Genomic DNA, 27,785 nt, shown 5'->3' on the forward strand with positions numbered 1-27,785 from the left:
GGAGGTTCAAGCCTCTCCCACCATCTCCACAAGGCACAGCTGTGCACTGTTATCCACAAACATTTTCATCTAAAATATTTGGCTGTTTTCACTCACAGAGATGGCAGCTCAGTGTTGCTTCTTCCACAACAGAGTCCAAACACCCCAAAGTAGTTTTTTATTAAAAAATAAGCCTCAGAAATTTATAATTCTATCAAACAGAAGCCCTAGAAAAAGCTGGTTTATAGTCTAAGCCTAAAGGTAGCTCAAATCAAGGTCAATCTCAGCAGCTCTGAGGACAATAGCAACACAACATGAAGAGTTAAGGCCCCAAGCTTTTTAAAAAAAAATCTAGAGATCTTAAAAGGAAAAAAAAATCAGTGGGATTTTTAGCCTGGCAATGCCCCTGAGCTGTGAAAAGCTGCTTTAGGAGTCAGTTGCATCTGCTGCATCTGGGTTAGAGGAATCCTAACCAAGGATCCCGAAAAGATTAGTGGGAGAATTACATAATAAAAGCCATTTCCATGCAGAACTTCTGCCAGGAATGCTGTCTGCCGGGGGGTCCAGCCCACCTCTCCTAACACAAAGCTTTTCCTTTAAAAAACACAAATTCAGCAGGAAAGGGAAGAGCCAGGAACCTTCTTCCCTGGCACCCAGCTCCTGAGCCTCCAGCAGGGCTCCCAGCAGAGCAGGAATGGTGATGGGAATGAAGAGGGAGACCAGACCAAATCTGCACCAGTGAAGGTGATTTTGTAATGCTGCTACTGCAAGAAAAAGGAGCTGCCAGCACCCTTTGACCCCTGGAGACTGGAGTAAAAACAGGAGGGAGGGAAGAGGCTTTGCCGACAGCCAAACTAAAAAAGAGGAAGGGTTTTGTGACACCCAGGTCCTGTTTAACTACCACAGAGACAGAGAGGCTCCCAGAGAAACAAGAGATTGCTTTTTCCTGGCCTGGATGTACAAATGCAGCACGCCAAAAGCCAGACCCAAACCACACCAGCCTTCCCAAGAGGAAGGTCACATCCATAGGGCCGATGAAGGAAAAGGTTCCCAGCAATCAGATCTGGACCTGCAACCCAAAGTTTCCCTCCAATGATTTGGGAAAGGAAAGAGTCTTTAGTTCTTAGAAGAAAAGAAGATCCAGCTGCTGTAGGAAGAGCTGAGGAGGTTCATGGCCAAGCAGTGGCATGGTGGGCATGCAGCCAGCCAGGAACCCTCCAGGACAGCCTGGATTTTCCACGGGATGAGACTTGATGGTCTGGAAGAGCTCTTCCCTTCCCAGGACAGTGCTCTCTGGAATGAGCTGTCCTCCATGCAAACACAACCCCCCAGGCAGAGCTGAGGTGGGATGAGCTCTCCTGGGATGCTGGCAGGATGGAGCAGATCCCATCTTCCCTCCTGCAGCCCAGCACAGGGCTCACCAGTAATCCTCACGGCCAGGCAGATGGCATTTTTAAAATTAATCTGTTTTTTGGCTTGGGTAGGCATATTTTTAAATCTCTCCAATCCCATCTCCTCCTTTCAGTCCCATTGGCATCGCCAGGCAGTCCAGCCTCTTCTAGTATGGAAAATACCAAGGCAGCAGCCTTGCCCGACCCCTAGGCAGAACAAAACCAACCTGCTGAAGCACAGGGGCAGTGCTCCCTGCTCCCACCACCCTCCCAAGGCCTGGGATCCCCCTCCTGCACAGCCACCCCCAAAGCCAGGGGAGCCCCACAACCAAGCACAGCTCTGGAACTGCTCAGGCTGGGAGTGCAACGCCCAATTCCTGCAGGGACGGGGTGACAATCCAAATTTCCACTTGTTCCTTCCTGCCGGAGCCCTCCTCCATCCCCAGGGTGGGAGGGGCAAAGCCGAGACAGGGGAGCAGGGACCCCATGCTGCTGCACACCTGAGGACCCTCCACGCCCAGACTCACCTGTAGGTCCTCCCTCGCACCCTGAGGTGCTGCCCGTAGTAGCCCCCCCAGCGGCCCAGCCCTCCCCGGGCATGGAAGTAGCCCCGGTAGCCCCCGCGGTCGGTGCTGCTGATGCCGGGCATGTTGGTCCTCTTGGGCAGCACCTGCAGGGTGGGGAGGGGCTGCTGGAGCTGGGATTTGGCCCAGCCCCAAGCAGCCAGGGCTGGGAACGGGGGGAGCAGCCCCCCAGGGCACCCCCAGTTCTCACCTTGATGACACGGCCCCTGAAGATGCTCTCGTCCAGCTCCACCGCAGCCTTGGCAGAGCTCTGCTCCTCGAACTCGATGTAGGCATAGCTGTGGAGCAATGGTGTGAGCAGAGCCCCAGGGACACCCTGCAGGCCCCCAGCCCTCCCTGCAAGCAGCACTGACCCTTTGGGGTGGCCCGAGAACTTGTCACAGAGGATGGTGACACGGTTGATCTGCCCACAGCTGTTGAAGTGAGACTCCAGCTCCTCTGCTGTGCCCCCGTAATCCACCTGCAACGACAACTCATGGGTGTGCCATCTGATGCCCTGGGTTTCAGCTTTTCTATTTTCCAGGTTCTCTGCTGCCTGGTGTGTAACTCTGGAACTTTCTATGAGGTGTTAGTAGGTTCTCCTCACAGAGTAGTTGGACACAACGATCCCTTCCCAGCTGGAGAATCGAGGACAACCTTACCAAAAAGGCACAAACGACAACAACGGGAAGGGGCAAGCCAGGGGGTTGGGACTTCATGACCTGGAGCTGTAACTGGACAATTGAACCCAATATGGAGATGAACCAAAACTCACACAAGTGTAAAAACTCGTGACTGGGATCCATCCTGGATTCAGCCTGGGTGTAGCCTCTTCTACTGCCTGAGGTGTGTCCTTTGTCCTTTTAAGGCCTTGCAATAAATACCTGTTTTGTTCATTTAGCTCTGTTTAGTCCTGTTCCAGGCCAGCCTCTCAAAGCAGCAGATCCACACCCCAGCAGGGAGGCAAAGGGCCCAGCTGGCCCCACTCACACCCCACCACACCTCAGCCTCTGCTGAGGTCTCCCACCTGGAACACAAATCCTGTCCTCGTTTTGAAGGAACAAGCAACACCACACAACCCACAGCTTCCAGGGGGCTTTTTGGGGAGCTGACACTTGCAACAGATGAGCTGCAAATAGTGGATAACCAGCTACACTGCCAGGCTGGGCACAGGAGAAACACTTGGGATGGGAACAGCCAGGCTTTGGTGGGGGACAGATCTACACCAGGGATTTGGGACACACACCCAGCTCCCGCTTACGTTGCCCACGTAGATGGAACGCTGGTCAGCCTCCATCTTCTCCTTGGTTGTCAGCGGGAAGAGAGCTGTGGAGAGGAGGGAATTGTCATGGACAGAGGGACATCTGTCTGCTCCCAGCACAGCCACCCCTGAGCTGACACACTGCAAAGCTCCTCAGATGCCTCTCACATCCAGGTGTACCCAAACCCTCGCACTGCTGCCTCCTCCTCCACCCCTCTTGGCCCTTTTCTTTTCACAGTGACTCCTCTACTGCAGCTGTTGGTAATAAACTCAATTACTTGACTGAACTAAGTGCAATTAAATTAATTTACTACATCTGGGGCCACACAGGTAGGAGGTTAGAGCTGATAGAACGTGCATTAGCACTACACCAGGCCTGGAACCCCCTTCACCCACCTTATGTGTCCAGTCCCAGGTGCCCGGAGAGGTAGAGCCAAATACTCTGGCTCTGATTGTCACCCTGTGCCCCAGAGGTGTCCTTGGGGAGGGACAGCAGCACCCTGTGACAACTCCTACCTGCTTCTGAGCTCACGAACAGGTGGTTCTCAGCTTCCAGCTGCAACTCCTTCAACCTCTCATCTTCCTTCTCTATTTCCCGCAGTTTGGCTTTGATGGCCTCCAGCTCCTGAATCCCAAACCAAGAATTGCACGAGCAGCACTCGGAGCAGGGACACCCCAGGAGTAAAAAGTTCCCCTCTTCCTTTGGGCACCAGGGAAAAGCGGTTCCCCAGGCAGGCAGGCACTCACCGGGTCCTGAACATCCTGCTCCTCTGTGCTGTTCACATCCTGGACGCTCGCATCCGAGCTCTCGTCTGTCACCTTGCACACGGCTGCCACCTCTGTCACATCCCAGGGCGCCGCCTCTGCTCGCAGGGACGGTGGGTCCTGCCACCAGATCTCCGAAGTGTCCAGGAAGAGAGGACTGGGCGGGACAAGGGGCAAAAGGGCATTGAACCAACAGCCATTTAACGGATCGGCTAAAGCACAGCCTCCGCCAGGCGAGGGCTTGCGGGGCGTTTCCAGCAGGAGGATTAAGAGGCGACATTAATGCAGCTGGTTCTCTGTGCAGCAAAGCCACAGAACCGCAAAGTGCAGCCAAAAGGTCTCCAGGTCACACTGAGTCGATTCCCAGCTCATGGGGGCTGCAGAGAGGACCTGGAAGCAGCCGCCCTAAAGTGGAAAAAAACCCCAGGGGCACAGAGGAAACGGGTAGGGAACGGAGAGAGAAGGCAGGACACGGCCAGCAGCAGAGCCGCACAGAGGGAGCAGCCGGGAGCTCTGTGTCCCGCCGGGAAGGAAGAGCCGCACCCTCACGGGGGGCTCACGGAGGGGCACGCCCTCCCACCCGGGAAAGCGAGCACTCCCACCCCAGAGTGGAGAGCCGGCACGGCTGCAGCCCGCGGAGCAGCGGCACCGTGTCCGTCCGGTGCACGGGCGGTGGCCGGCCGTGCCCGGGCGGTGTCCGGGCCGTGTCCGAGCAATGGCCGGCCGTGTCTGGGCCGTGCCCGGGCGGTGTCCGAGCAGTGGCCGGCCGTGTCCGGGCCGTGCCCGGGCGGTGTCCGAGCACTGGCCGGCCGTGTCCGGGCCGTGTCCGGGCCGTGTCCGAGCACTGGCCGGCCGGTCCGGCCGGTGGCCCCCGCCCCGCGCCCCGCACGCACCTGGCCCGGCCCCCGAACATGCTGCGCGCGGCCCGCGCGAGCGGCGACCACGTGCGGCTCTCCCGCCACCACGAGCGCGCCTCGCGCGCGCGCGCCGCTTTCACACATCAGCGGCCAATCGGGGCGGGGCGCGCGCCACGGCCCCGCCCCCGCCGCCCGCGGGCGGCCCCGCCCCCGAGCGGACACCGGGGCCGCGGGTTCGAGACCCGGCGGCGCTGCTCGGCCGCGGCTGATGGGCGGGGGTCCCTCCGGCCCTCCCAGCGCGACGACCCCGCTGCTGCGGCCGGGGCCGCGGCCGGCTGGCAGCGTCGGGGCAGCAGGGGCCACCCCGAGGGTGGAGCTGCAGCTGCAGGGGGGGCAGATCCCCTTGATTGCCTCGAGGACACAGCTGAGTTACCCCGCGGTGGGCGCCCCTCCTGTGCAGTGAGCGGCTCCAGGGCTGTAATTAAGCCCCCGAGGTTCATTACTGGGGGCACAGAGTGCAAAGCACTGCCAGGAGTGGGGGGGTGAGGGCGCCCAGCACAAGCCCAGGCTCCGGAGCCTCTGGTTGATATTAAATTGTCTTTATTACACAGATACAGAGTTAAGAACAGACATAACCTGAATCATAAAGTTTACATCTTTCACAGGTCAAACATACAGTACACTCAGAGAAAGCGGGGAACAGCAAGGGGGGGACAGCATGCCGAAGGAAAGTCCTACCACGTTATCTCTCTGGGCTGCGCCCCACGCCTGGCCCTGGCGGGGGGCTCCGGTTCGCAGCCCCGCAGGGCCCCCCGTGCTCGGTGTCCCCGTCCCGGGGCGGCACGGGCAGGGCTCAGCCCCGCGCGGGGCCGGGGAAGCGGTGCCGCCGCCGCCGGGAGGGAGGGAGCGGGACACGGGCGCGACCTCCCTCCCGGGGCCGTGGCGTTCCGTGACATCGGAGGAGCCCCCAGGGCTGCCACCGCAGGGGGACACCCCATCACAGTGCCTGCGACCTGGGGACGCACAGTGGCATTTGTCCCCAGCCTCAGACCCACTGGGACCCCAGCAGCCCCCGGGGGAGGAGGAGGAGGAGGAGGAGGAGGAGGAGGAGGAGGAGGAGATGCTGCAGGGGGACTTCGGGGGGCTCTGGCAGTGATGGAGCAAAAGCCAGGCAGGCGTGGGACCCCCGCTCCAGCCTCGCCGGGACGTGGCACTTTGGTTTCAGCTGGGATTTTGGGATGGGAACGTGAGGAAGGGGCCGGAGAGGGGCACCGGGGATCCACGTCCCTCCTGCCACCTCCCCGGCTCGGTGGCACCCCAGCAGCCAGCGCCCTGGGGACCTGGGACACGCTGTCGCCGTGTCCCCAGCACCGTCCCCCGGCCCCGGCCGTGACGGGAGCAGGAAACCCGGGAGCTGCGAGCAGCCTCGGGGACCTGATGTGGCACCCCGTGTCCCCTGGCTGTGCCAGCACCGCGCTGCTCATCCGCTGCCATCCCCACCGTGCCACCAAAGGGGCACAGCACGGGGCACACGTCCCTTGTCCCCCAGCGCCACCGTTTCGGAGCAAACCCCCAAGGTTTGTCCCGCAGGGCACCACCAGCACAGCATCACTTCAGCCCCGCGGCCGCTCCGTCCTCCCCGCAGCAAAGTTTTTTTTTTTTTTTTTAATTTTTTTTTTTAATTTTTTTTTTTGGGAAATCTCACATTTAAAGCTGTCGTTCTGGTTTGGCCGCCCGTCACCGCCGTCCCCTCCCTCCCCTCCCTCGGCTTTTGGTTTCAATGCAAGGTTCTGTAGGGTAGTTTTATTCTTAATTAAAATTAAAATTTAAAAAAAATCATAATAATTCCAAAAAAAAAAAAAAAAAAGCAAACCAGCAGGGAGCGGAGTGGAAAGGAGAGCAGTCCCTGTGGAAGCGCTCTCGCCCGCGGTTTCCCGGCGAGGTGGAGGTAGAGAGGCAGAGCCCCGGCAGGAGCGGGGCCGGGGACACGCGGGGACGGGCGGGGACACGCGGGGACGGGCCGGACACCCGGGCGAGCAGGGGCATCTGCAATACTCTTATATATTACCTCTTCTCAGGAAACGTAAGAAAAATATACAATATTACATATGTCACACCATAAATAAAGTGAATGGTCACGGGAGGGGCGAAGCTCCCAGGGTTGGGGAGGGGGGAACAGAAACCACCCAAGGGGTGCACCGAGGTCTTGGGGGGCACAGAAACGTCCCCGGGGTTGGGCCAAGACCTTGGGGTGCACAGGAAACCCCTGGGGGGAGGCACCGAGACCTTGGGGTGCACAGAACCCTTCCAGGAGGATGCCCCAAGGTCTTGGGGTGCACAGAACCTTCCTAAGAGGATGCTCCAAGGTCTTGGGGTGCACAGGAAACCCCTGGGGGGAGGCACCAAGACCTTGGGGTGCACAGAACCTTCCCAGGGGATGCACCAAGATTTTGGGTGCGCAGAATCCTTCCAGGGGATGCACCAAGGTTTTGAGGTGTGCAGAACCCTCCCAGGGGATGCACCAAAGTTTTGGGGTGCACAGAATCCTCCCAGGGGATGCACCAAGATTTTGGGTGTGCAGAATCATCCCAGGGGATGCACCAAGATTTTGAGGTGTGCAGAATCCTCCCAGGGGATGCACCAAAGTTTTGGGGTGCACAGAATCCTCCCAGGGGATGCACCAAGATTTTGGGGTGCACGGAACCCCCAGCAGGGCCGGGTGCCGGTGGCACGGGGCCGGGGATGTCACCCTTGGCGTGTCCCCAGCTCTGCTGTGGCTCAGCCCGGCCCCGAGCCCTTCCCTCCTCTTCCTCCCCTCGGGAAAACACACAGGATGGGATTTGCGAATGCGGGAAAACTGCAGCTCCTCTCGATGCCAGGCCTCGCTCCGGGCAGCACCACGGCTCCACGCTTCCTCCTCGTCCTTTATTTGGCAAACGTCTCTTCTTCTTATCACGAGCATTATTATTATTATTATTATTATTCATTTTTGGACCTCTGCAGACACTATTTACATTCACATTAGCGCACAGCACTGCTGCCTCCGCTCGGAGCTCGGACTTTCCCTATTGCACTTCTGTCCTCCGTGCCGCTCCGGCGAGGCAAGAATCCCAAATAATCCACATTGTCCTTGGCCAGGAAGGCGGCAGCGTTCCTTTTCCTTTCCTTTTCCTCTTAAAAATCCTTGTGAAACAAATCCAGCGCGGGGGTGTGGGAGCAGCCTGGCAGTGAAGGGATGGGGGTCCCCCGACGGCTTCGGGGAGGGAGAAACCCAAAATCCGTCTTTTAGTTTCCTTTTTTTTAAATTATTTTTTTAATTATTCTTTTTTTTTTTTTTAAATCTCCTTTCTGTTCTCCTTTCCCAGGGCGGTGGCGGGCAGAGGTAGAGATGTGCCGGCTCCAGCTGCGGTTCTCAGCCCCATCTCCCCCTCCCACACCTTGGGGGTTGGGGTTTTAGTAAAAAAACACTTTTTCTTTTTTTTTTTTTTTTTTTTTTTTTTGCTTTATTTTAATAGAAATTCTTTAAAGCCCCAGGGGCATGTCCATCCATCCTTGTGGGGAGGGGAAGGAAGCGACAACAGAATGAAACGAACTTTGGCAGTGGAGAGACGTTTGGATCTTCCTTGGTTTTGGATTTCCTTTGGAGCAGAGGTGAGTCTGGTCTGTTCTTGGCTAGCTAGCAAGGTAGTTACAGGTGAGCGTCCGTCACGCGTCGTCTGGTTTTTGGATTTTTCCTTTTTTTTTTTTTTGCTTTTTTTTTTGCTTTTTTACAATTTCTTACTTAAAGCCAAAGAGTCCGACGTTTTCTTTTTTATTTTCTTTATTTTTTTACAAAAAAAAAAAAGGTAAAAATTAAAAAAAAAAATAGGAAGAGAGAGATGAAGAAAAGAAGGTTTCTTTCCTCCTCCAAGTGAGCCCCTGGGCAGCACTGATGGGATGGGATCGGGCTGGTCTCTCCCCACAGCACTGCGTGGTGATGCTGGAGCCAAATCCCTCATCCAAAGAGCAAAAAAAAAAAAAAAAAAAAAAAAAACCAGCCAAAAAAACCCCAAAAAATCCCAAACCACAATCCCCCAGCCGATAGAAAAACCAACCGAAAAAAAGCCAAAACAAAGACCGAAGAAAGAACAGAGCCCGGTATTTGCCTTAACTCCACTTAAAGCCCAGTTTGAGGATCCGTGAGGGTTACTTGTGAGAGCTAGAGAGGTCGTTTCGGAGGTCACTCGAGTCAGGTCGCTGAGGAAATGGCGCGCGGCGCAGGCCGAGGCCGCTCAGCGGGACGCGCTGTCCAGCGGCGCCGGCGTGGCCGGGGTGCCGGCGCGGGACACGGCCACCGAGCCCGGCTCGCCGGGGCTGCCGGCCACGGCGGGGACCCCGTCGGGCTGGCCCGGCCCGGGGGCGCCGGGGCCCGGCAGCCCCTGCAGGGTCTGCCCGCAGACGTGGTGGTGCTTCTCCCAATCCTTGTGCTGGCAGAAGGAGCCGCAGTAGCGCGCGGTGTTGCAGCCGCTGCACGTCTCGCTCGCCTTGCGCCCGCAGTTCCAGCAGCTCTGCGGGAACGGGAACACGGCCTCAGCTCCGGAACGTGCGGCCCAGCTGGGCTGGGCGCCCTCACCCGGGACTGGCACTCCATCATGCCAGAGGGTGTACCTCCATCCCAGGGGGTGTACATCCATCCCAGAGGGTGTACATCCATCCCAGGGGGTGTACATCCATCCCAGGGAGTGTACATCCATCCCAGAGGGTGTACATGCATCCCAGAGAGTGTACATGCATCCCAGAGAGTGTACATGCATCCCAGAGAGTGTACATCCATCCCAGAGAGTGTACATGCATCCCAGAGGGTGTACATCCATCCCAGAGGGTGTACATGCATCCCAGAGGGTGTACATCCATCCCAGGGGGTGTACATCCATTCCAGGGAGTGTACATGCATCCCAGAGGGTGTACCTCCATCCCAGAGGGTGTACATCCATCCCACAGGGTGTACATCCATCCCAGAATGTGCACATCCATCCCAGTCTGTGCACAGCCATCCCAGAGAGTGTACATCCATCCCAGAGTGTGCACAGCCATCCCACAGGGTGTACATCCATCCCAGTCTGTGCACATCCATCCCAGTCCACGTACATTCATTCCAGACCATGTACATCCATCCCACAGGGTGTACATCCATCCCAATCTCTGCACATCCATCCCAGTCCGGGTACATCCATCCCAAACCATGTACATCCATCCCAGAGAGTGTACATCCATCCCAGAGGGTGCACAGCCATCTCAGAGTGTGCGCATCCATGCCAGACTGTGCACATCCATCCCAATCTCTGCACATTCATCCTAGACCAGGTACATCCATGCAGACCATGAACATCCATCCCAGACCATGAACATCCATCCCAAAGTGTGCACATCCATCCCAGAGAGTGTACATCCATCCCAGTCTCTGCACATCCATCCCAGTCTCTGCACATCCATCCCACACCATGCACGTCCATCCCAGACTGTCCATTTCCATATCAGACAGGCACACCCATTCTGGACCGTGCTCCCTTATCCTGAACCAGGTCCCCCTAATCCCAGCCCATCCAACCCTACCCTGGACCACGCACAACATCCCAGACCATGCACACCATCCTAGCCTGCATCCACATCCAGGCCCACGCACCCCATCATCGCCCACACGCTGCATCCCCGTCTCGGTGCAGGAATTCCCGTCCCCTCCCATCCCGCGGCGCTGCTGCACGCTCCCATTCCCACCCTCGATGGCATCACCAGCAGGTTCCACACACCAGCACCGCCACCAGCCCGTCCCCAGGGTCCCCACCTCGCTGGAGTCCTCCTGCTGATTGATGACGGTGAGGGCATCCTCGGACGCCTGGCGCTTGGCCTCGGCCAGGGCCCGTTCCATCTTGGCGCGCTCCGTGGTGATCAGCTCGTGGGCTTTCCGCTCGGCGTCCGACACGGCCTTCTGCAGCTCGGACATGGCCTGGCGCTTCACCTCGTTCACGGCTTCTTCTGGAAGGCAGCAGCCGAGCGTGGCCGCGGCGTGCCGCTGCCCAGCGTCCCCCCCTTCCCGCAGAACCAGCCCGAATTCCTCTTGCGCCGCAGGCACCCCAAGGAGGGGAGCTGTGGCAGAGGGGGCTGGCGCCCACCCCGCACTCACCAGCCTTCCTCCAGATCTCCTCGGGCATGTACCCGGAGAGCGGCCGCGGCGCGAAGTCCCGGTGAGCGTCTGCCAAGGACAGAGGGGACGCGATGAGGAGATGCTGTCCCCTTGGACCGGCCCCGCCGGCGGCGCCGGACCCCCGGGAGAACGGCCCCGCCCGCAGCCCGCGGCCCCGGCGGTCAGTACCTAACTGGGGAGCCTCGGTGGCGGCCGAGGAGGAGTTGTGGGGGCGTGCGGAGGGGGGGCTGCCTTTCTTCATGTCCTCGGCGTCGCTGTAGCGCCGGATCCAGTGGTTGAGCTCCTCGCGATCGGCCTCCTGGCACCGCCGCAGCACCGTCAGCGACCGCCGCGTCTTCTCCACCATGTCCATGATGCAGTTCAGCAGCTGCGGGGGCAACAGCGGGCGTGGGGAGGGGGCTGTGCTGCAGGCAGCCGGGGGGCTGCGGTGCCCGGTGCTGGGATTCGGGCTGTGCCAGGCTGGGCCAGCTCCGGGGTGCTGAGCTGGCTGTGGAAGCAGAGGATGCTCGGGAGGAAAGCCCCGGGAGGGGCTGCGGGCAGAGCAGGACACACACACACGGATGGGGCAGGGGCTCTACGTACGTTGTTGAGGTGCTTCCACTCCTCCGCCCACTCGCGGTCCGTGAGCCGGTGGTCGATCACCTCCTCCTGCCGCGTCCCGTGCACGGCTGCGAGGCAAGAGCGGAGCGGGGTCAGCCCCCCTGCGGGACCCCCCGTCCCTTCAGGGGGGTCCCAGCCCCGTTCAGCCCCGTTCAGCCCCGTTCAGCCCCGTTCAGCCCCGTTCAGCCCCGCTCCCCCCGTGCGCGGGGCTCACCGGCGGGCCGCGGGCGCTCGCGGAGCTCCCGGGGGTCGGGGTGCCGGTACGAGTCCCGGTAGTGGTGTGCCATGGCCATGTCCTCCAGGCGGTAGTGCTGGGGTAGCGGGGGGCCGGCGGCGGGGTGCCCCAGCCCGTTCGGGGGGTGGCTCAGCCCGTTGCTGGGGCTGTAGCGCTGCGCGGGGCTCATGGTGCACGGCCGCTTGCTGAGGTGCTCGGGGTGCAGGGGGTCTCGGTCCAAACCGTTCTCTTTGGTCCTGGCCGGAGGAGAGGATGTCGGTCCCCGCTGGGACCCCCTGGAACAACCCCCCCCCACCCTTTTCAGGGGCGCCCCCCTGAAAAATCCCACGCGGCCCATCCCGGCTGGCACCTGTCTGGCGTCCTCCTCTTGCCGCTCTCGCCCACCTCCAGGAGCAGCTCGGAGGAGTCGATGGGAGAGGAGGCGTTGGCGTCCAGCAGCAGCTGCTCGTGCTGCGCCAGGTACTGGGCCGGGCTCTGCTTGGCCATGCGGGCGCAGTGCAGCAGCTCCCGCTGCAGCAGCGGCAGGTTGGCCTGTGCAGGGGAGGCGACAGTGCAGTCCACAGCCCCGCAGCCCCCCCCGAGCAGCCTGGCTGTGCCCCCAGCTCACCACGGGCAGGGGGTGCACGGGGGTGCCTTCCCTTTGGGCTCCTGCTCCTTTTCCCCAGGGGACGGCCTTGGGATGTCAGTAGAGCGCCCAGGTGGGATTTTGGGGGACGTGTGTGGCACCCCACAGGGCTCAGACACAGCTTCAACAGAGCTCTCCTGCATCCTGGGCTGCAGAGCATCATCCCTGGGCCACCTCAGCCACTCTGTCCCTACAACTGCTCCCTGGGGACTTCACCTGTGGGACCTCCAGCCCCTGTGGCACCCACAGCTGTAAGGATCAACTCCCCTCCCACCCACCGTGTCCCCCCACAGCGCTGCAGCCCCAGGAGCAGCAGGAACGAAGCAGCAGAACCCCTTTTGCCCGGTGCTCTGGCTGCCAGCCCTGGATTTTGCCTCCGGCAGCTGAGCCGCAGCCAAATCCCATCTGTGGGACACGTTAGCGCCCGAGCCCGAGCTGCAGTCGCGGTGAGCAGGGCCAGACCCTCCCTCCCCTTCCCTTCCCTGGCCGGGGGGGAGCAATCCCACAAAAACAGCAAGTCCCCAGTCTGGGAAGCACGCCGAGCCCGGCTGGTTGCAGTTAGGATAATGAGAAACATCTGGGCCGGGCGGTGGGAACAGCTGGGAGCGGGGTGCCAGGGCGGCCGCTGCGCTCTTGGCACCGGGACAGCGGCGATGGATCCCAGCCTGCCTGGAGCCACAGGGCCACCAGTGCCCGCCGGGGCCTGGCCCTTCACCTTGCCCTGCTCCCACGGAGCCCAAAAACCCTGCTGGATGGGAGGGGAGGGGAGGGGGCTCTGCCCTCCCCCTCCAGCTCAGCCTGGAGCAAACTACCCCAGCAGATTCCTGTGATGAGCATGGACCTCCACTCACGGAGTGCTCTGGGGGGCTGGTATGCTGAGGTGGAAAAGGGGTTATTTTTGCACTTTTTAATTATTCCTTTGCTAACAAAGGACAGGGGACACTGGGCTTAAACATCTGCTGGCAGTGCCGGTGCTGCCAGGCGTGCCAGCGCCGGGCAAATCCCTCTGGAGCGGGGTGACACTGCAGAGTCAGCGCGAAATTAAAAGTCAAATTTAAAAAAAAAACGGGGGAATTTTTAATGAATTGCAAATGGCAACCAGCTGGGCCGACCACTCGCTTTATTGCAGCCAGCCGGGGGCCTGGGTGACTCCACACGTGTGGGGGAAAACGGGCAGAGCCACAGGCAGCTGCCAGCCCCAGAGCCATCCCCAAACCCCCCAAATCCCCTGTGCTGAAATGCTGCCATGAATCCCGCCCTGCCCGGGCCGGAGACCCACCTTGAGGAAGGGGATGACGAAGGGTCGCAGCGGGAAGTTGGTGGCTTCTTGGAGCTTGGCGTGAAACTCCTCGATGGTGAGGGTGGAGTTCTGCGGGGACAGCCTGGGCTCAGCACCCCTGGTACAGCCCCCATGCCCCTGGGGACGCTTGGCTGTTCCTTCCCCATTCCTGCTGCTCTGCCAGGCTCGCAGGGAAACCACACTCAAGGGAAAACCACACTCAAGGGACAACCACACTCGAGGGACAACCACACTCGAGGGACAACCACGCTCAAGGTTTCCCTGGCCATGCCAGCAGCCAGGACCAGCCCTGCGCTGGCTGTGCGGATCCCAGGAGACGCTGGGAAAACAACCCCCCTTTCCTCCAGGATTTAGATCAATCTAGGCCACTCTTTCCCTCTCAGCAGCATCTCCATCCCCAGAGGAAAACCCGGGCTGCTCGGCCGCGGGGTCCCCGTGGCTGAGCCCACGGACGTACCACGAGCCCCAGGACGAGGGTGCGCACCCGCTCCCCGATCTCGGGGGAGATGTCGTTCCCGAACTGCTGCAGGGTGGTGAGGAAGCGCTTGAGCTTGGAGAGCTGGCGGGCACCGCAGGCCGGAGGGAGCTGGTGGGTGGACAGGGAGGCGCTGGAGGAGGTGGCCGGCCCGTTGCTGAACCCGTTGGGGGTGGACGGAGCCCCGTTGATGGCGGTTGGCGAGTGGCTGCTCCCGTTCATCACTGGGGAGACAGGGAACGGGACGTCAGAGAGGGTGGCTGTGCCCTGGCACCGTGGGATGGTAGGACCAGAGTGTCCTGCTGAGTAATGTGAGGCTGGCACCCTGCTGGATGCTCCGGGATGCTGGTGAATCCCTGGGGCTGCATCCCGGACTGGTCCCAGTGCTGTGGGGGCTGCGGGGCATCCCCCAGTTCAGCAGCTCCTCAAGAGCCAAAGCAGCCAAGGGAAGGGGCTCCATCCTGCCCCTCAGGGAGCTGCTCAGCACTCCCAGAGAGAGCCCAGGAGCCACTTCCCATGGAGCCCAGCCTGGCACCTGTCCCCAGTGCCCGGTCAGGAGGGACAGGAGCTGCCTGAGCACCGCACGCCGGCAGACCTCGCGGGGATATTTTGGGGTGCCGACCATCCGAGTGGCAGACCACTCTCTCCTGCACCAGCACCACAGGGGCCTTCCCCTGGCCAGCACGGGTGACAACACGTGTCACCATGTCCCAGCCAGCGTGAGTGACAACATGCGTCACCCATGTCCCAATGGCGCAGGTGACAACACGCATCACCCATGTCCCAGTGGCGTAGGTGACAATATGTGTCACCCATGTCCCAATGGCGCAGGTGACAACACACATCACCCATGTCCCAGTGATGTAGGTGACAATATGTGTCACCCATGTCCCAATGGCGCAGGTGACAACACATGACACCCATGTCCTGATGGAGCAGGTGACAACCCCCATCACCCATGTCCCAGTAGTGTAGGCGACAACATGCGTCACCCATGTCCTGATGGCACAGGTGACATTATGTGTCACCCGTGTCCCAATGGCTAGGGTGACAACACGCATCACCCATGTCCTGGCCAGCACAGGTGACAAGATGTGTCACCCATGTCCTGGCCCATATGGGTGACAAGATGTGTCACCCATGTCCCGGCCAGCACGGGTGACAAGATGTGTCACCCACGTTCCGGCCAGCACAGGTGACAAGATGTGTCACCCATGTCCTGGCCCATATGGGTGACAAGATGTGTCACCCATGTCCCGGCCAGCACGGGTGACAAGATGTGTCACCCACATCCCGGCCAGCACAGGTGACAAGATGTGTCACCCATGTCCCAGCCAGCACGGGTGACAAGATGTGTCACCCCTGTCCCCACGGTGTGTGGCCCCGCGGCCCCTGGCGCGCCCGTGCCCGTCCCGTCCCCGCTGGGCTCGCGCTGACCTGGGGGTGCCATGCTGCCCTGCCAGCCCTGCCTGCTCGGGGGTCCCGCTGGCTCCCCGGCCGGGCAGCGCCCAAAATAACCCGGCGGCCACGGGTGCTTTCATTCCGCGACTGGTGCGCTCCGAAGCTGGACACACACGTGTCCCCGGGCCGGGCTGGGCCGGGTTCCGTCCCCGTCACCCGGGCAGGGCGAGGGGCTGGCACCGGGGAGCCCCCGGGGCGGCGGCTGCGCTCGGGTCTCTCATGAGAGCGGGCGTTTCATTTTACTTACAAAGACAGACCATCGACCATTTCAAGCAACCATGAAAACGGCCGCGAGGCAGAAACGTCGGAGGGCCAGCGTCTCGATCTGCAAGCAAAATAAAACACGCTATGATGAGAGAGCAGAGGGGGCAGCTCTCCAGCCCGGCGCGGGATGCTCCTCACCACGGGCACGTGTGCCATGGGCACCAGATCAACCAGGGTCCCTGCGTCCCGCTGCAGCCGCAGGGAGGGGTCAGGGCATGGATGTGGGCTGCCTGATAAAGCTCTGACAGTTTAGGGACCAAATGAGGTCCCTCAAAGCCAAAAACAACCGAAATGCCATTGTGGTCACGCCAAGCTGCTCCATGGCCCCAGCCTTGTGTCTCAAACCCTGCTCCATGCTGAGCTGGGAAGGAGAGGCCGCTTGCACCCCTGGCCCTGCACCCTGAATCCTGCTCGTGCTGAGCCGTGGCAGAGGGGCTGCACCCCCAGCCCCGTGTCCTGAACCCCTCTCTGTGCTGCAGAGGCCGCTTGCACCCCTGGTCCTTCATCCCAGACCCAGCCACACCTGGGCAGCCACATCCCCACAGGGCTGGGATTGACAGCCAAACCCCCTCCAAGCACAGCACGAGCTGATTTCCAGAGTCCAGAAGCGCTGCTGGGGGGCTGCAGGTGTCAGGGGATGGATCTCGGGGGGTGTTTTGGGCTGTTTTCTTCCCCACTGGGGTTTTTCTGAGCAAGAAACAGCTACGAGCAAAACCCTTGCGCAGGCGTGTGCCCAGGAAAAGTCTCAGCAGAGCTGGAGCAGCTGCTGGCAGTGCCCATTGGCACCGTTGCCAGCCTTGTCCCCTGCCTGTCTGGATCCTGCATTTCATGTCCCTTGTCCATCCCCATGCCAGGACAGTGACACCAGCACAGTGCCAGACCCCTGCGGCTGTGCCACAAGCCCTCGTGCCTCTGGTGCCACCACCACGTCGGGCGGCTGTCCCCAGTCCAACCACAGAGACTGAAACTCCCACCTGGAGCCCCCCCGATGCCACCACGCCATGGCCTGGGCAGGGCAAGGAGGTCCCATCCACTGTGGCTTTGCCATGTCACCGCCCTGCCACCCTTGGGTGCCACGTGCAAGCGGCAGACGCGTCCCCACTGATCCACAGGAACCCCCCGAACCCCCGCCACCCTCCAACCACACACGGCCCCGTGCCAGCACTCGGTGACCAGCTGGCAGAAGAGCAGGACCGAGCAGGATGTCCCCGTCCCCAGGGACCTCACGGGGCACCGCTGGCCACGGGCGGTGCCACGGCGCTGCCCGCAGGAACCACGGCACGCCAGGAGAGCCTGGGGACAGGCAGTGGCACGCCGGGGTGGAGCCGGGCTGGCAGCCCGTGCCCGCGGAACTCACCGGTGCCAGGCGTGAGGGAGGGCTGGCGCGTGGCTCCCTGCGCGGCGGCGGGCGGCGGCATGGCGGGCGGCGAGGAGCGGGCCTGCGTCTTCACGTCGGCCGGCGAGTCGGGCATGGCAGCGGCTCCGCGTTATCTGTGGGGAGAGAGGGCACGGCGTGGTGAGCGGGGCAAACAGGGGGCACCTGGGCACCTTGGGCTGGCGTAGCCATGGCCAGGGCCGCTGTAGCACTGAGGTGGCAGTGCCCAGGGTTGTGGGGTGGGTGATGGACTTGCTGTTCATCTGCGCAGAGGTGGGGACAGTGGCAGTGCCAGCCCCAGAGCCATCCCAAATGCCCTGTGAGGAAATGCTGCCACGAATCCCGCCCTGCCCGGGCTGGAGACCCACCTTGAGGAAGGGGATGATGATGAAGGGTGGCAGCGGGAAGTTGGTGGCCTCTTGGAGCTCGGCGTGGTTGGCACCGCTGTGCCCCTGCCATGCCAGCCCTGCCCCAGCCTGTGTCACATCATCGCTGCTGTCACAGCGCAGCAGCCTCCTGACACAGCCCGGGAATTCCTGCTGACCCCTCACCACCCCTGGCAGCATCACGCAGGGCTGGCACAGCCCCTGGCAGAGACTGTGGCATCATTACAGCCGGTGTTTGGTGTTTAGTGGCGGTGACAATAGCAGGACCCACACATCACCAGGGACTGTGCCCCCCAGACCCTGCAATCCAGGGATCTGGAGCTCCAGCCATCCCCACCATCACCCAGCGGGCACCACCCGGCCCCAAATAACTCACAGCAGTGCATTCCTGGGTGGGAGCCATCCCCTGCAGCACCATCCCCTGCAGCACCATCCCCTGCAGCCACGGCCCGGGGCAGGCTCTGGGCCCCGGTGGCCACACGTGCTGGCAGCTGTGGGCATCTGTCACCCCGTGGGCTGCCTGTGGCTCTGGCCAAAGATGGAATCGGCCACCGGGGCCACCCCCGGCCATGGGGTCCCCCCTGTGCCCTGGCACGCTCCCACCTGGCCTGGCTGATAATCACCAATCCAATATTCAGCCTTAACCCAGGGTGGCTGTGGGTGACATTGAGGTGAGTAAAAGCAGGGCCTGGTCCCCACGGAGATGCTCTCAGGGTTGTGCCACAGCTGGTGCCACACAGAGCGCCAGGAGATGGTGGCAGGAGCCCAAATCTCAGCTGGTCACCTACAGGATCCTTCTGGAAGGCTCCAGCACCATGGGTGTCCCTCTCTGTGCACGGCACACTGGAATGCTGCAGACACCAGGATGGGAATGCTGCAGTTCCCACTCCTCGCTCCCTTCTCCCTCCCCAGCCACAGGAGACACCCCAAGACCAGGCAGCTTCCCTCACCCCAAAACCTCAGCTTCCTTACAGGGCCTGCCAGAAGAAATGGTCTGTTTTGAAAACTTTTATTTCCCTTTTCATGGAAATGTCCATCTCTGGGCAAAACTTCTCCAGCTTCCCGGGATTCCCCTGTCACTCTGAGGAGCAGGATCCAGCTCCGAGGGCGGAGGACGAGCCCCGAGTGTGCACAGGGTGTGACCCTGTGAGGTCACAGCTGCAGCACCCGATCCCACACCATCCTTGCCAGCATGCCTGGCACCATCCCTGTCCCTGTCACAGCCCTGGCACCATCCCTGTCCCCTGTCACAGCCCTGGCACCATCCTTGTCCCTGTCACACCCCTGGCACTATCCCTATCACTGTCACACCCCTGGAATGGTCCCTGCACCCCTGAATGCTCCCTGCCCTGCCTGCACCTCCATCCCAGCTCTGGTCCCCTCGCTGCCCTGGCTCCGTGCACATTCCCACACCAAGAGAAAACACGGATACATTCATCCTGGCACTGACATGGCTTTTCCACAGCTTCCCATCAGCAGGAAAGTTTCCATCAAGCTCAGCAAGCACTCAGGGAAATGCGGCCTGGGGCTGGTTTTTCTTCTCTTTTCTTTTTTGCCTGTAAGTTTTACATTTTCCCCGAGGTGTTTGCAACCCAAACACAGCCAGGCAGGCACGGGGTTGGGATAAAGAGCTTGGAATGCCCAGAGCACCCAACCACGACTGTGCCACCAACCCAGGTCCTTTGGAGGATGGGGCGAGCTCCAGCAGAGCAAAGGAGGTTTTGGGGAGCAAAGTGCAGCCTCCCCTCAGCACCTTCACACAGCGATTCCCCAGCACAACTCCAACTCCACTGGAATTATTTTTCCCTCTATTTTTTCCTCTCTTTGGGGTAATTTGTCCCAGCCGCTCGGGGCCGTGTCTGTTTTCCTCCATCTGGTTTCCATTAGGTCTGTGCAGCCCAGATGAATAAGTAATAATATAAAAATAAAAGGATTAGTATTTTCTCCTGGGCTGGCGGGAGCGGCTGCTCCCCACCCTGCCCCCCGGGGCCAGGGCATGCCAGAGCCCCCCACACCCCTGTGGGACCCCCGAGCCCCCCGTTTGTCACAGGGCAGGGTTTAACCCTGGGGCAGGTCCCTGTGCCACCCTGAGCCCCCCGTTTGTCACAGGGCAGGGTTTAACCCCCGGGCATGGCCCTGTGCCACCCCGAGCCCCCCGTTTGTCACAGGGCAGGGTTTAACCCTGGGGCAGGTCCCTGTGCCACCCCGAGCCCCCCGTTTGTCACAGGGCAGGGTTTAACCCCCAGGGCAGTTCCTGTGCCACCCCGAGCCCCCCGTTTGTCACAGGGCAGGGTTTAACCCCCAGGACAGATCCTTGTGCCACCTTGAGATCCCTGTTTGTCACAGGGCAGGGTTTAACCCCCGGGCATGGCCCTGTGCCACCCTGAGCCCCCCGTTTGTCACAGGGCAGGGTTTAACCCCCGGGCAGGGTGACACTGTCACATGCCAGCCATTCCAGCGGGCACAGGGCATCCCGCTGGAGCCCGGGGCAGGAGCGGTGCCCGGTGCCGGAGGGATGCGACCGTCCCAGCCCGGCTTTGCTGCTTCCCGCAGCCCCAGGAGCCCATCCGGCCGCCGCCCGGGGCTCTGCGTGTCCCCGGGACACGAGTGGGCTGTGCCAGCCCCGGGTGGGCGCCCGGGCCGCCGCTGTGCTCTCCTTCCCGCAGGGATGCGGAGGAAGCAGGCACGGAGCTGCCCGGGCTGCGGCACTGGGGAGCCCCGGCTCCCTGCAGGCAAAGCTGCCCGGGTGAACAAGGGGTTAAAGGGAATTCAGCGCCCAGCATCCTTCATGCTCTCCAAATGGCCACAAATGAAATCCAGATGCTGGAGGCGACGTCTCCCCAAGCTCCCCAAGCCGGGCTGCCTCGGAAACAAAGGCAGGGAAGCGTTCCTGCTCCTGGCTGCCAGCAGCAGCTCCCGGTAAGGTGGCAGGGCTGGAGCTGCCCCTGGAGCAGATTTGGGATCCTGCAGGTCTGGCAGCAGCTCCCGGTAAGGTGGCAGGGCTGGAGCTGCCCCTGGAGCAGATTTGGGATCCTGCAGGGCCATCAGCAGCTCCCGGTAAGGTGGCAGGGCTGGAGCTGCCCCAACCCGAGCAGATTTGGGAACCTCTGGGGCCCGGGGCCGGGCAGCAGCACCAGCCTCGTGCACCAGCCCGGCTGAGCTGCTGGGACATCAGGGCACCACCAGCTGCCTCCTCCCCTGCACCATCCTGACCCCTCCCTGCTGACAAAGGTGACAAAGGTGACAACAGGTTCACCCCAGCTGCGCTGGGAGCATGAGAAAGCAGGAGTGCAGCTGGGGGTGCTGACAGAAGGTGGCTTTAGGTGGGATTTTGGGAAGGAATCCTTCCCTGGGAGGGAGGTGAGGCCCTGGCACAGGTGCCCAGAGCAGCTGTGGCTGCCCCTGCATCCCTGGCAGTGCCAAGGCCAGGCTGGACAGGGCTTGGAGCAGCCTGGCACGGTGGGAGGTGTCCCTGCCGTGGCAGGGCAATGAGGTGAGCTTTAAGGCCCCTCTCCATTCAAACCAGTCCACAGTTCCATGGTGATGCTGGAGGGATGCTGCCCATCCATCACTGCGGTGTCCCAGGTGCTCATTTTGGGGAGCCAGCCCAGCAGGGAGCAATCCACACCCAGCACTCATCAGCAGAAATTAAACTCTTCATGAGTAAATCCAATTAATCAAAACTCTCTGCGCAATTTGTAAAGAAGCCCAGATTCAGCCAGCTCCGGGCCTGGGGAGGCCCTGCAGGTCATCCCCACCTCCCAGCAGCACAATCCCAGATTTCCCAGCTCAGGTGCACCCGGCTGGCTCTGCTTCCTGAGCACCCACACCCTGCAGTGCCAGCGCTGCTGGCAGATGCCCCACGGGCAGGTCCCGAGCCCCGGTGCCCTCCCACGGCGTGGCAGGGACAGCACAGCTCCACACGGCACAGCAGCGCCCGCAGCCAGGCTCTCCACGCGCCCCAAAGCCCCAAAATCCCAGTTTTCAAACCAAAACCGTGCACCCAGGGAGCCACAGCAGCTGGCTCGGTGCCACCGAGGCAGTGCCAGCAGCTCCGAGCTGGCGTGGCCGGGGGGTGGGGGATGGGGATGGGTTGGATTTTTCCTCGAAACAACGACCAAAAAAAGCCAAAAAAAAAAAAAAAAAAAAAGGTGCCCTCTCTGTTTTACAAGCCTTCATTTGCTATTGTTTATGTAAACAGGTAAATTGTTTCGTATCTCAATTAAAAACATCTGCCACATAAATGAATACCAATTAACTCATCCTGTTTTTAATTACTCTGTTAATTACACACAGGCAGCAAAAAGGATGGCAGGGGAATAGGGAAAGCACGCTTACACCCCCCCTTCCCACCTTGCTCTTGGCAAGGATCCGAAACGTGCCCGGATAATGATGGATTAAGGTGAAAACCGTGGCTCGTGGCCAGCTCCGGCGTGGCGGCTCCCCCCGGGGCTGCCGGGCCGCCTCGCGCGGGGATTTCCCGGGACCCTCTGGAGAGATTTTGGACACCTCAAGCCCCACGGGATGCCCCAAGGCCGCTTACATCCCCCAGCCCCGCGGGCGCTCCCGGTGCCAGCCCCGCGGGCGCTCCCGGTGCCAGCCCCGCGCTCCTCCTCCGAACGAGAGCCAAACTTTGGGATGGCGAGAGGAGCCAGGAGGCAGCGTCCTCACGGCCCCAGCGCATCCTCGTGCTGCCCCCGGGAGCCCTCCTGGCACCCAGGGGTGCCCCCACGGCTGCGCGGGGTGGGTGCCGTCCCCGGCGAGGGACCCCGGGCGCCGCCGGCCCCCCCCGGCTGCGGGAAGCTTTCCAAGCGAGCAGATGGGGCAGGGAGCGGCGGCAGGAGGAGGAGGAGGAGAGCAGAAAAGGCTATTTTCTCACGCTACATATTTTACAAGTCGAACATTTTGTGCATTTCAGCCCTGCCTGTAAAAGCATCCCGGCCTCAGCGCCGGGACTCGGCGGCGGAGCCCGTGAGTCAACAGCGGCTGGCGACGACGTGGCTGCTGGCGGGGGGACAGGCTGGGAGGAGGGGTCCCCCACACCCAGGGGAGGTTTGGGGGGTCCCCCCGACCTATGGGCCAGCGGTACCCAGCCGGGGCACAAATCTGCTGCAGCGTCGCGCCCGCTGCCACCGTCGGATTCATCCCCCCGGGGTGGCACAGGGAGGTGGGCACGCACACCCCCAGCCACCCTGCTGCTCCCCGGCTGCCTTCCACTCCTGGAAACGAAACAGCGGGATAAACAGTGCCGCGGGCAGCCCGGAACGCCTGGAGAGGAGCAGGGCTGGGGCTGACCCTGCCGGAGCTGCCCCCACGCAGGAAACACCCACGGCCTGGGCTGCGCCATCCCCCAGGGCACTGCCAGAGGGGCACCCCAAAAGCGGCCCCGCGCCCCGGCCGGGCATTTCTGCAGCCGTGGGCACGGGGATGCTCGTGCCCACAGGTGGCCCTGATGGCTGGGGGGCACCCGCAGCGGCTTCGGGGCATCCCGGAGGCAGGAGCGGCCGGAGAAGGGAAAGTTCCCCCGAAGCACCGCCGGAATCCCGGCGAGCTCCCTGCAGCGTGGGAACGCCGAGGCGCCGCCGGTTCCCCAGGGACCCCGCGGCGGACCCTGCCCCGCCAGGCCGGTACCGGCTCCGGGGAGTGCCGGTACCGGCTCCGGGGGGTGCCGGTACCGCCTCCGGGGGGTGCCGGATCCAGCCGTGCTCCCCCACAGCCTCCCCGGCTCCTGCCTCACCGACCCTTTTGTCTATTTTTGAACGGCCGGCTCCATGTCAAGGCGATTTTGCCCATGTGAAATCGAATCAAAGAAGACAGGAAAAAAAAATTTATATTAATGAGAATTTTGCAAAATAAACAGGAAATCCCTTGGATGTTTTCTGGAACCGTCGGTCGGCATCTTCCGAAGGAAAGCTGGGGGTTTGTCAAGGTGGGGTTCCCCCTGGGGAGCCTGAGCACAGTGGGACGGTGGCAGAAAGCAGCTTCAGGAAATCGAAAAATAACCCCAAACTGGGCCATGGCACTAAGGGCAGGGCAGCCGGGCAGGGGGTGCCCTCTGTGCCACCAGACTGTTCTTGCCCCTGGCTGGCAAGGATTGATCCCAGCTTGGGGACTCCACTCCTGTACTTCCCATCCTGCTGGGCAGCTAAATCCATCTCCCACGTGAGATCCAGCGTGGAAAGCAGAGGCCGGGCTGCAGCTCCGACCGACCTGCAGCTCCTGCAGCTCCGAATTGCAGCTCCTGCAGCTCCGAATTGCAGCTCCTGCAGCCCCGACCTGCAGCTCCTGCAGCCCCGAGCGCATCTCCCGGCCGCAGCAGCAGCGATTAAACCCAGCTTAACCCCATGTCCCTGGTCCCTCCCAGCCCCGTTCACAGTCCCCGGCCCCGGGCTGCCCAAACTTGCGCTCGCTGGGACCGTGCAGCTCCGGCTGGGGGCTGGGGAGGGTCGGTGCTGCCGGGGGGATTTGTGTCCCCCCGGGAGTGACCCAGCTCCTGCGGCACTGCCAGCGCTCCCTGGCAGCCCCGCACTCCCTGCTTGATTCGCTGCCAGCCCACTGACTCCCACCAAGAGGTGAAATATTTAAGGGGTGCCTCTCCTCCCCGGGGGTCCCACACCACCTTCCCGAGGTGGCTGCAGGACAGGGGACCGTGCACAGCCACGGGCAGAGCCGAAAGTGCCCCCAGACACATTTAGGGCAGCGAGAAGAGCCAGACCCCATTTCCACAGCGCCGGGGACGCCGCAGGAGCCTCAGCGCCCGGACCCTGCCCGGGGTTTTCCAGCATGCAAACATCCATGGCTCCGAAGCAGAATATGCAAACATCCATGGCTCCGAAGCAGAATTCCAGGAAGGTCGGCAGAGACCTGCCAGCCCCAGGTACCCCACGGGACCTGCCAGAGCCCCCTCCTGCCTGCAGCAGCCCAGCCCCGACGTGGGGCTGAGCACCAGAATATTTGTCCATGCTGCAGCCTGGAAGTTCCCGATGCAAGAGGCAAATCCTGCAGCCACGGGAGGCCTCCCCACCGGCCAAACCCAGCACCCAGCCCACGGCAGCACCCAGAGGCTCAGAACAGCCTCTCCCCCACCGCGTCCTGGCTTTTCCCCCTACAAACCAACATCTGCACGCACGTTTTCCAAACAAAACGCACCCAACATCTGTCTGCTCCCGGGTGAAACCTTACCTGCCGGCATGGGAGGCAGCCGGCAGGGAAAACCCCCTTGGCACAGCCAAGTTCACCTCCGCTCACCTCCCCAGCCAGGAAATCTCTCCCCGTGTGGAAACTCTCAGCACGGGGACCCGCCTCACAAACCTCCGAGGATCCAAGAGCCCACCCCAGGCGGCAGCTCAGCTCCATGGGGCTCCTCACCCGAGGACCGCGGCTGTCAGCATCCTCCCCGGCTGCTGCTCCGTGTTTGCCGTGGGATTTCGGGCTGCTTCCCCCATTTCTCCATTCACCCCACCGCGGCGGAGCTCACCCCACCGCGGCGCCGAGCTGGCGGATGTTTGCAGAGTGTCTTCAAGTCGCTCGACAAAGGAGCAGGGAATTAATATTCCTTTTAATTAAAGGCAGAAAAATCTCTTTGTTCCTGAGCAGAGAGAAAACAACAGAGGGAAGAGCTCAAAAGCTCTTCCTAAGCTGGAGACGAGACCATCGCTTGGAATCAAAGGCACTGTCAAGGCGCACGTGACCTCGAATTAAAAAAACAAAATGAAACGCAGCAGCGGCAGCGGCTCCTCTCCGACAGCGAAGGAAAGTTGCAAAGTTTTTCTTGGCTAATAGAGGGAAAAAAAATAATAATTCCAAGAAAAGGTGTGTTTAACTAGAGAAACGCTCTGCGGGATCCGAAGGCACCATCCAGCGGCGAGGGAAGGACGGAAGCGCTGCCCCGTGCTCCGGCTCGGTGCCGCGGAGGAGCGCGGGGCCAGCCTCGCTCCGTTGGCGTTCCCTTGGCAAAGCGGGGCCGCCCGGCTCGGGCAATCCCAAAGGAACGCAGGAGCAGGCGGTGATGAACGGCGGCGCCGGAGCCTCCCGAGCCAGCCTTCCTTCCCAAATCCGCATCCCGGCAAACATCGCCGGGCGCACGCCGGGACTCCGCCAGCGCTCCCGGCACGGCCCCGTGGCCCCGGCACGGCCCCGCGTCCTCGCACAAAACCACGGAGCCAAGGGAGCTGGAACGTCCCGCAGCAGCCCCGGGATTCCTCCCGCAAGCTCCCCCGAGTGGCTCAGCCCCTCCCGGCCGCCCGCCACGGCTCCAGCTCCAAGCCCGCAGGGGAGGGATGCGGAGCTGGCGGCACACACGAGCGGCGCAGGGATGACAAAGAGCCGGACTGCTGGGCACGGGTCGGGAGCCGCAACCGGGGGGGGTCTGCCGGGGGGTGGGCACAAGCTCGCGTGGGTTCCCGGGGACGCTGTGCCGCCCCACGCCGCCCCGGCGCTGGGGAACCGGCGGCGGGGGACACGGAGGGGAGCGCAGGGAAGAGGGGTCTGCGCTCCGCCGCCCCCGCGGCAGCGCCGTGCGTGGGAGCGGGGCCCACGGGCGCGGCCATCCCGCTCCGGGGCTGCCTCCGCCGCGGAGCCGCTCCGAGCGCTCCGCCCGCTCGCCCCGGTTGTGCCCCCGCTCGCCCTGCCCCGCTCCGCCGCCGTGGCGGGGACCGCCGGCTCGGGCACACGGAGCATCACCGGCCCCTGCGCACCGGCAGCTGCCCCGACACCGCGGGCATCCCCCGGACACCGGGAGGCTCCCGCTGCCCTGCGCACCGGGAGTGTCCCCCGGGCACTGGGAGCCTCTTACTGCCCTGCGCATCCGCAGCCTCCCCGACACCGGCAGCCTCCCCGGGCACCGGGAGCATCTCGGACTCCCGCACAAGGAGCGTCCCCCGGGCACCGGGAGCCTCCCCGGCTCCGTCGCGCCGGGAGCACCCCCCGAGCATCAGGAGCATTCCCAGCCCCTTTTCCACGGGAGCCTCCCCGGGCACCGGGAGCATCCTCCGAACACCGGTAGTACCCACAGCTCCTCTGCCCTACGAGCCTCCCCGGGCACCGGGAGCCTCCGGTTCCCCCGCGCACCGAGAGCATCCCCCGAACACATCCCCCATGGAGAATTCCAAGCCCCGCTTTCACGGGAGCCTCCGCGGGCACCGGCAGAGCCTCCCCGTCCCCGTCCCGGTAGGCGGACGGCACTTACCGTCCTGAGGTGTGGCGGAGGCGTGAGGTAAGTCCCAAGGCAGGGGCCGGCGGCGCCGGCAGGAGCGGGCGGAACCGGCAGCGGCCCCCGGCGGCGGCGGCCCCGGTCCGCTCAAGGCCGGCGCTGGCGGAGCGCGGCCCCGCGGCGGCGGCCGCCCCCGGCACCTGCCCGCCGCCGCTCGCCGCGCCCGGGGCCGCCGCTCGCCGCCAGCTCCGGGGGTCGGGGCGCTTCCCCTCCCCCCGGAGGGGGGCACCGGAGAAGCGGGGGAGGGCGGAGAAGCCGCGGTAAATCCGCGGGGCCGCTTCACCCCCTGCGCGCTGCCCGGCGGCGCATCCTCCCGGCGCCGCGCCGCGGCCGTGGGGCGCCCGCGGCCGCGCTCCGTGCCCGGCCGGGCCCCCGCCGCGCCGCCGCTGCCGCCGCGCCGCCCGCCCGGCCCGGAGTGAGCGGGGCCCGCCCGCGCCGCTGCCTTAGAGCGGGCCCGCCGCGCCCGCCAGGGGGCGCCCCCCGCCGCCGCCGCCGCAGCGGGACCCCGGGACGGGAACGGGAACGGGAACGGGATGGGATGGGACGGACGGGGATAGGGAACGGGAACGGGATGGACAGGGACAGGGACAGGGACAGGGAACGGGAACGGGAACGGGAACGGGAACGGGAACGGGAACGGGAACGGGATGGACAGGGACAGGGACAGGGACAGGGAACGGGATGGACGGGGACAGGGAACGGGATGGGACGGACGGGGACAGGGAACGGGAACGGGATGGACAGGGACAGGGACAGGGACAGGGACAGGGACAGGGACAGGGACAGGGACAGGGAACGGGAACGGGATGGACGGGGACAGGGAACGGGATGGGACGGATGGGGACAGGGAACGGGA

General features: G+C 62.6%; 2 protein-coding genes across 4 annotated transcripts; both read right to left on the bottom strand.

The window, feature by feature from the left end:
• Window positions 1–1,537: 1,537 nt before the first annotated feature.
• On the bottom strand, window positions 1,538–4,872 carry PABPN1L (PABPN1 like, cytoplasmic). The gene is made up of 8 exons (XM_031505900.2): window positions 4,853–4,872; window positions 3,942–4,116; window positions 3,711–3,819; window positions 3,195–3,259; window positions 2,308–2,414; window positions 2,145–2,232; window positions 1,898–2,040; window positions 1,538–1,577 (listed from the first exon to the last, which is right to left on the bottom strand). Exons 1-8 carry the CDS (start codon window positions 4,870–4,872, stop codon window positions 1,538–1,540), a joined length of 747 nt encoding a protein of 248 aa, XP_031361760.2.
• Window positions 4,873–7,812: 2,940 nt separating this feature from the next.
• On the bottom strand, window positions 7,813–27,020 carry CBFA2T3 (CBFA2/RUNX1 partner transcriptional co-repressor 3). 3 transcript variants are annotated; one of them, XM_021526926.2, is made up of 12 exons: window positions 26,906–27,020; window positions 17,315–17,448; window positions 15,941–16,018; window positions 14,215–14,456; window positions 13,737–13,826; window positions 12,182–12,363; window positions 11,812–12,068; window positions 11,580–11,665; window positions 11,166–11,364; window positions 10,977–11,045; window positions 10,638–10,828; window positions 7,813–9,363 (listed from the first exon to the last, which is right to left on the bottom strand). In XM_021526926.2, exons 2-12 carry the CDS (start codon window positions 17,427–17,429, stop codon window positions 9,088–9,090), a joined length of 1,785 nt encoding a protein of 594 aa, XP_021382601.2. In that variant the 5' UTR covers window positions 17,430–17,448; window positions 26,906–27,020; the 3' UTR covers window positions 7,813–9,087. The 3 variants fall into 3 exon arrangements, with proteins under 3 accessions (XP_021382601.2, XP_077642520.1, XP_021382603.2); XM_077786394.1 differs by lacking the exon at window positions 26,906–27,020 and adding an exon at window positions 25,087–25,422; XM_021526928.2 differs by lacking the exon at window positions 15,941–16,018.
• Window positions 27,021–27,785: the final 765 nt, after the last annotated feature.

The sequence above is a fragment of the Lonchura striata genome, chromosome 13 (assembly GCF_046129695.1).
Source record: "Lonchura striata isolate bLonStr1 chromosome 13, bLonStr1.mat, whole genome shotgun sequence".
Lineage (NCBI taxonomy): Eukaryota > Metazoa > Chordata > Aves > Passeriformes > Estrildidae > Lonchura > Lonchura striata.

What these genes read in the sequence shown, in the direction of transcription:
- CBFA2T3 (XM_021526926.2), bottom strand. Translation starts at nt 17,429, where the DNA reads ATGCCCGACTCGCCGGCCGACGTGAAGACGCAGGCCCGCTCCTCGCCG. An exon ending in CTCCCTCACGCCTGGCACCG is followed by an intron (nt 16,019 to 17,314) that starts GTGAGTTCCGCG and finishes TTTTGCTTGCAG; the next exon opens with ATCGAGACGCTGGCCCTCCG. An exon ending in TCGTCATCCCCTTCCTCAAG is followed by an intron (nt 12,364 to 13,736) that starts GTGGGTCTCCGG and finishes TCCCCTGCACAG; the next exon opens with GCCAACCTGCCGCTGCTGCA.
- PABPN1L (XM_031505900.2), bottom strand. Translation starts at nt 4,872, where the DNA reads ATGTTCGGGGGCCGGGCCAG. An exon ending in AGCAGGATGTTCAGGACCCG is followed by an intron (nt 3,820 to 3,941) that starts GTGAGTGCCTGC and finishes TTTGGGATTCAG; the next exon opens with GAGCTGGAGGCCATCAAAGC. An exon ending in GTGCGAGGGAGGACCTACAG is followed by an intron (nt 1,578 to 1,897) that starts GTGAGTCTGGGC and finishes TGTTCTGCCTAG; the next exon opens with GGGTCGGGCAAGGCTGCTGC.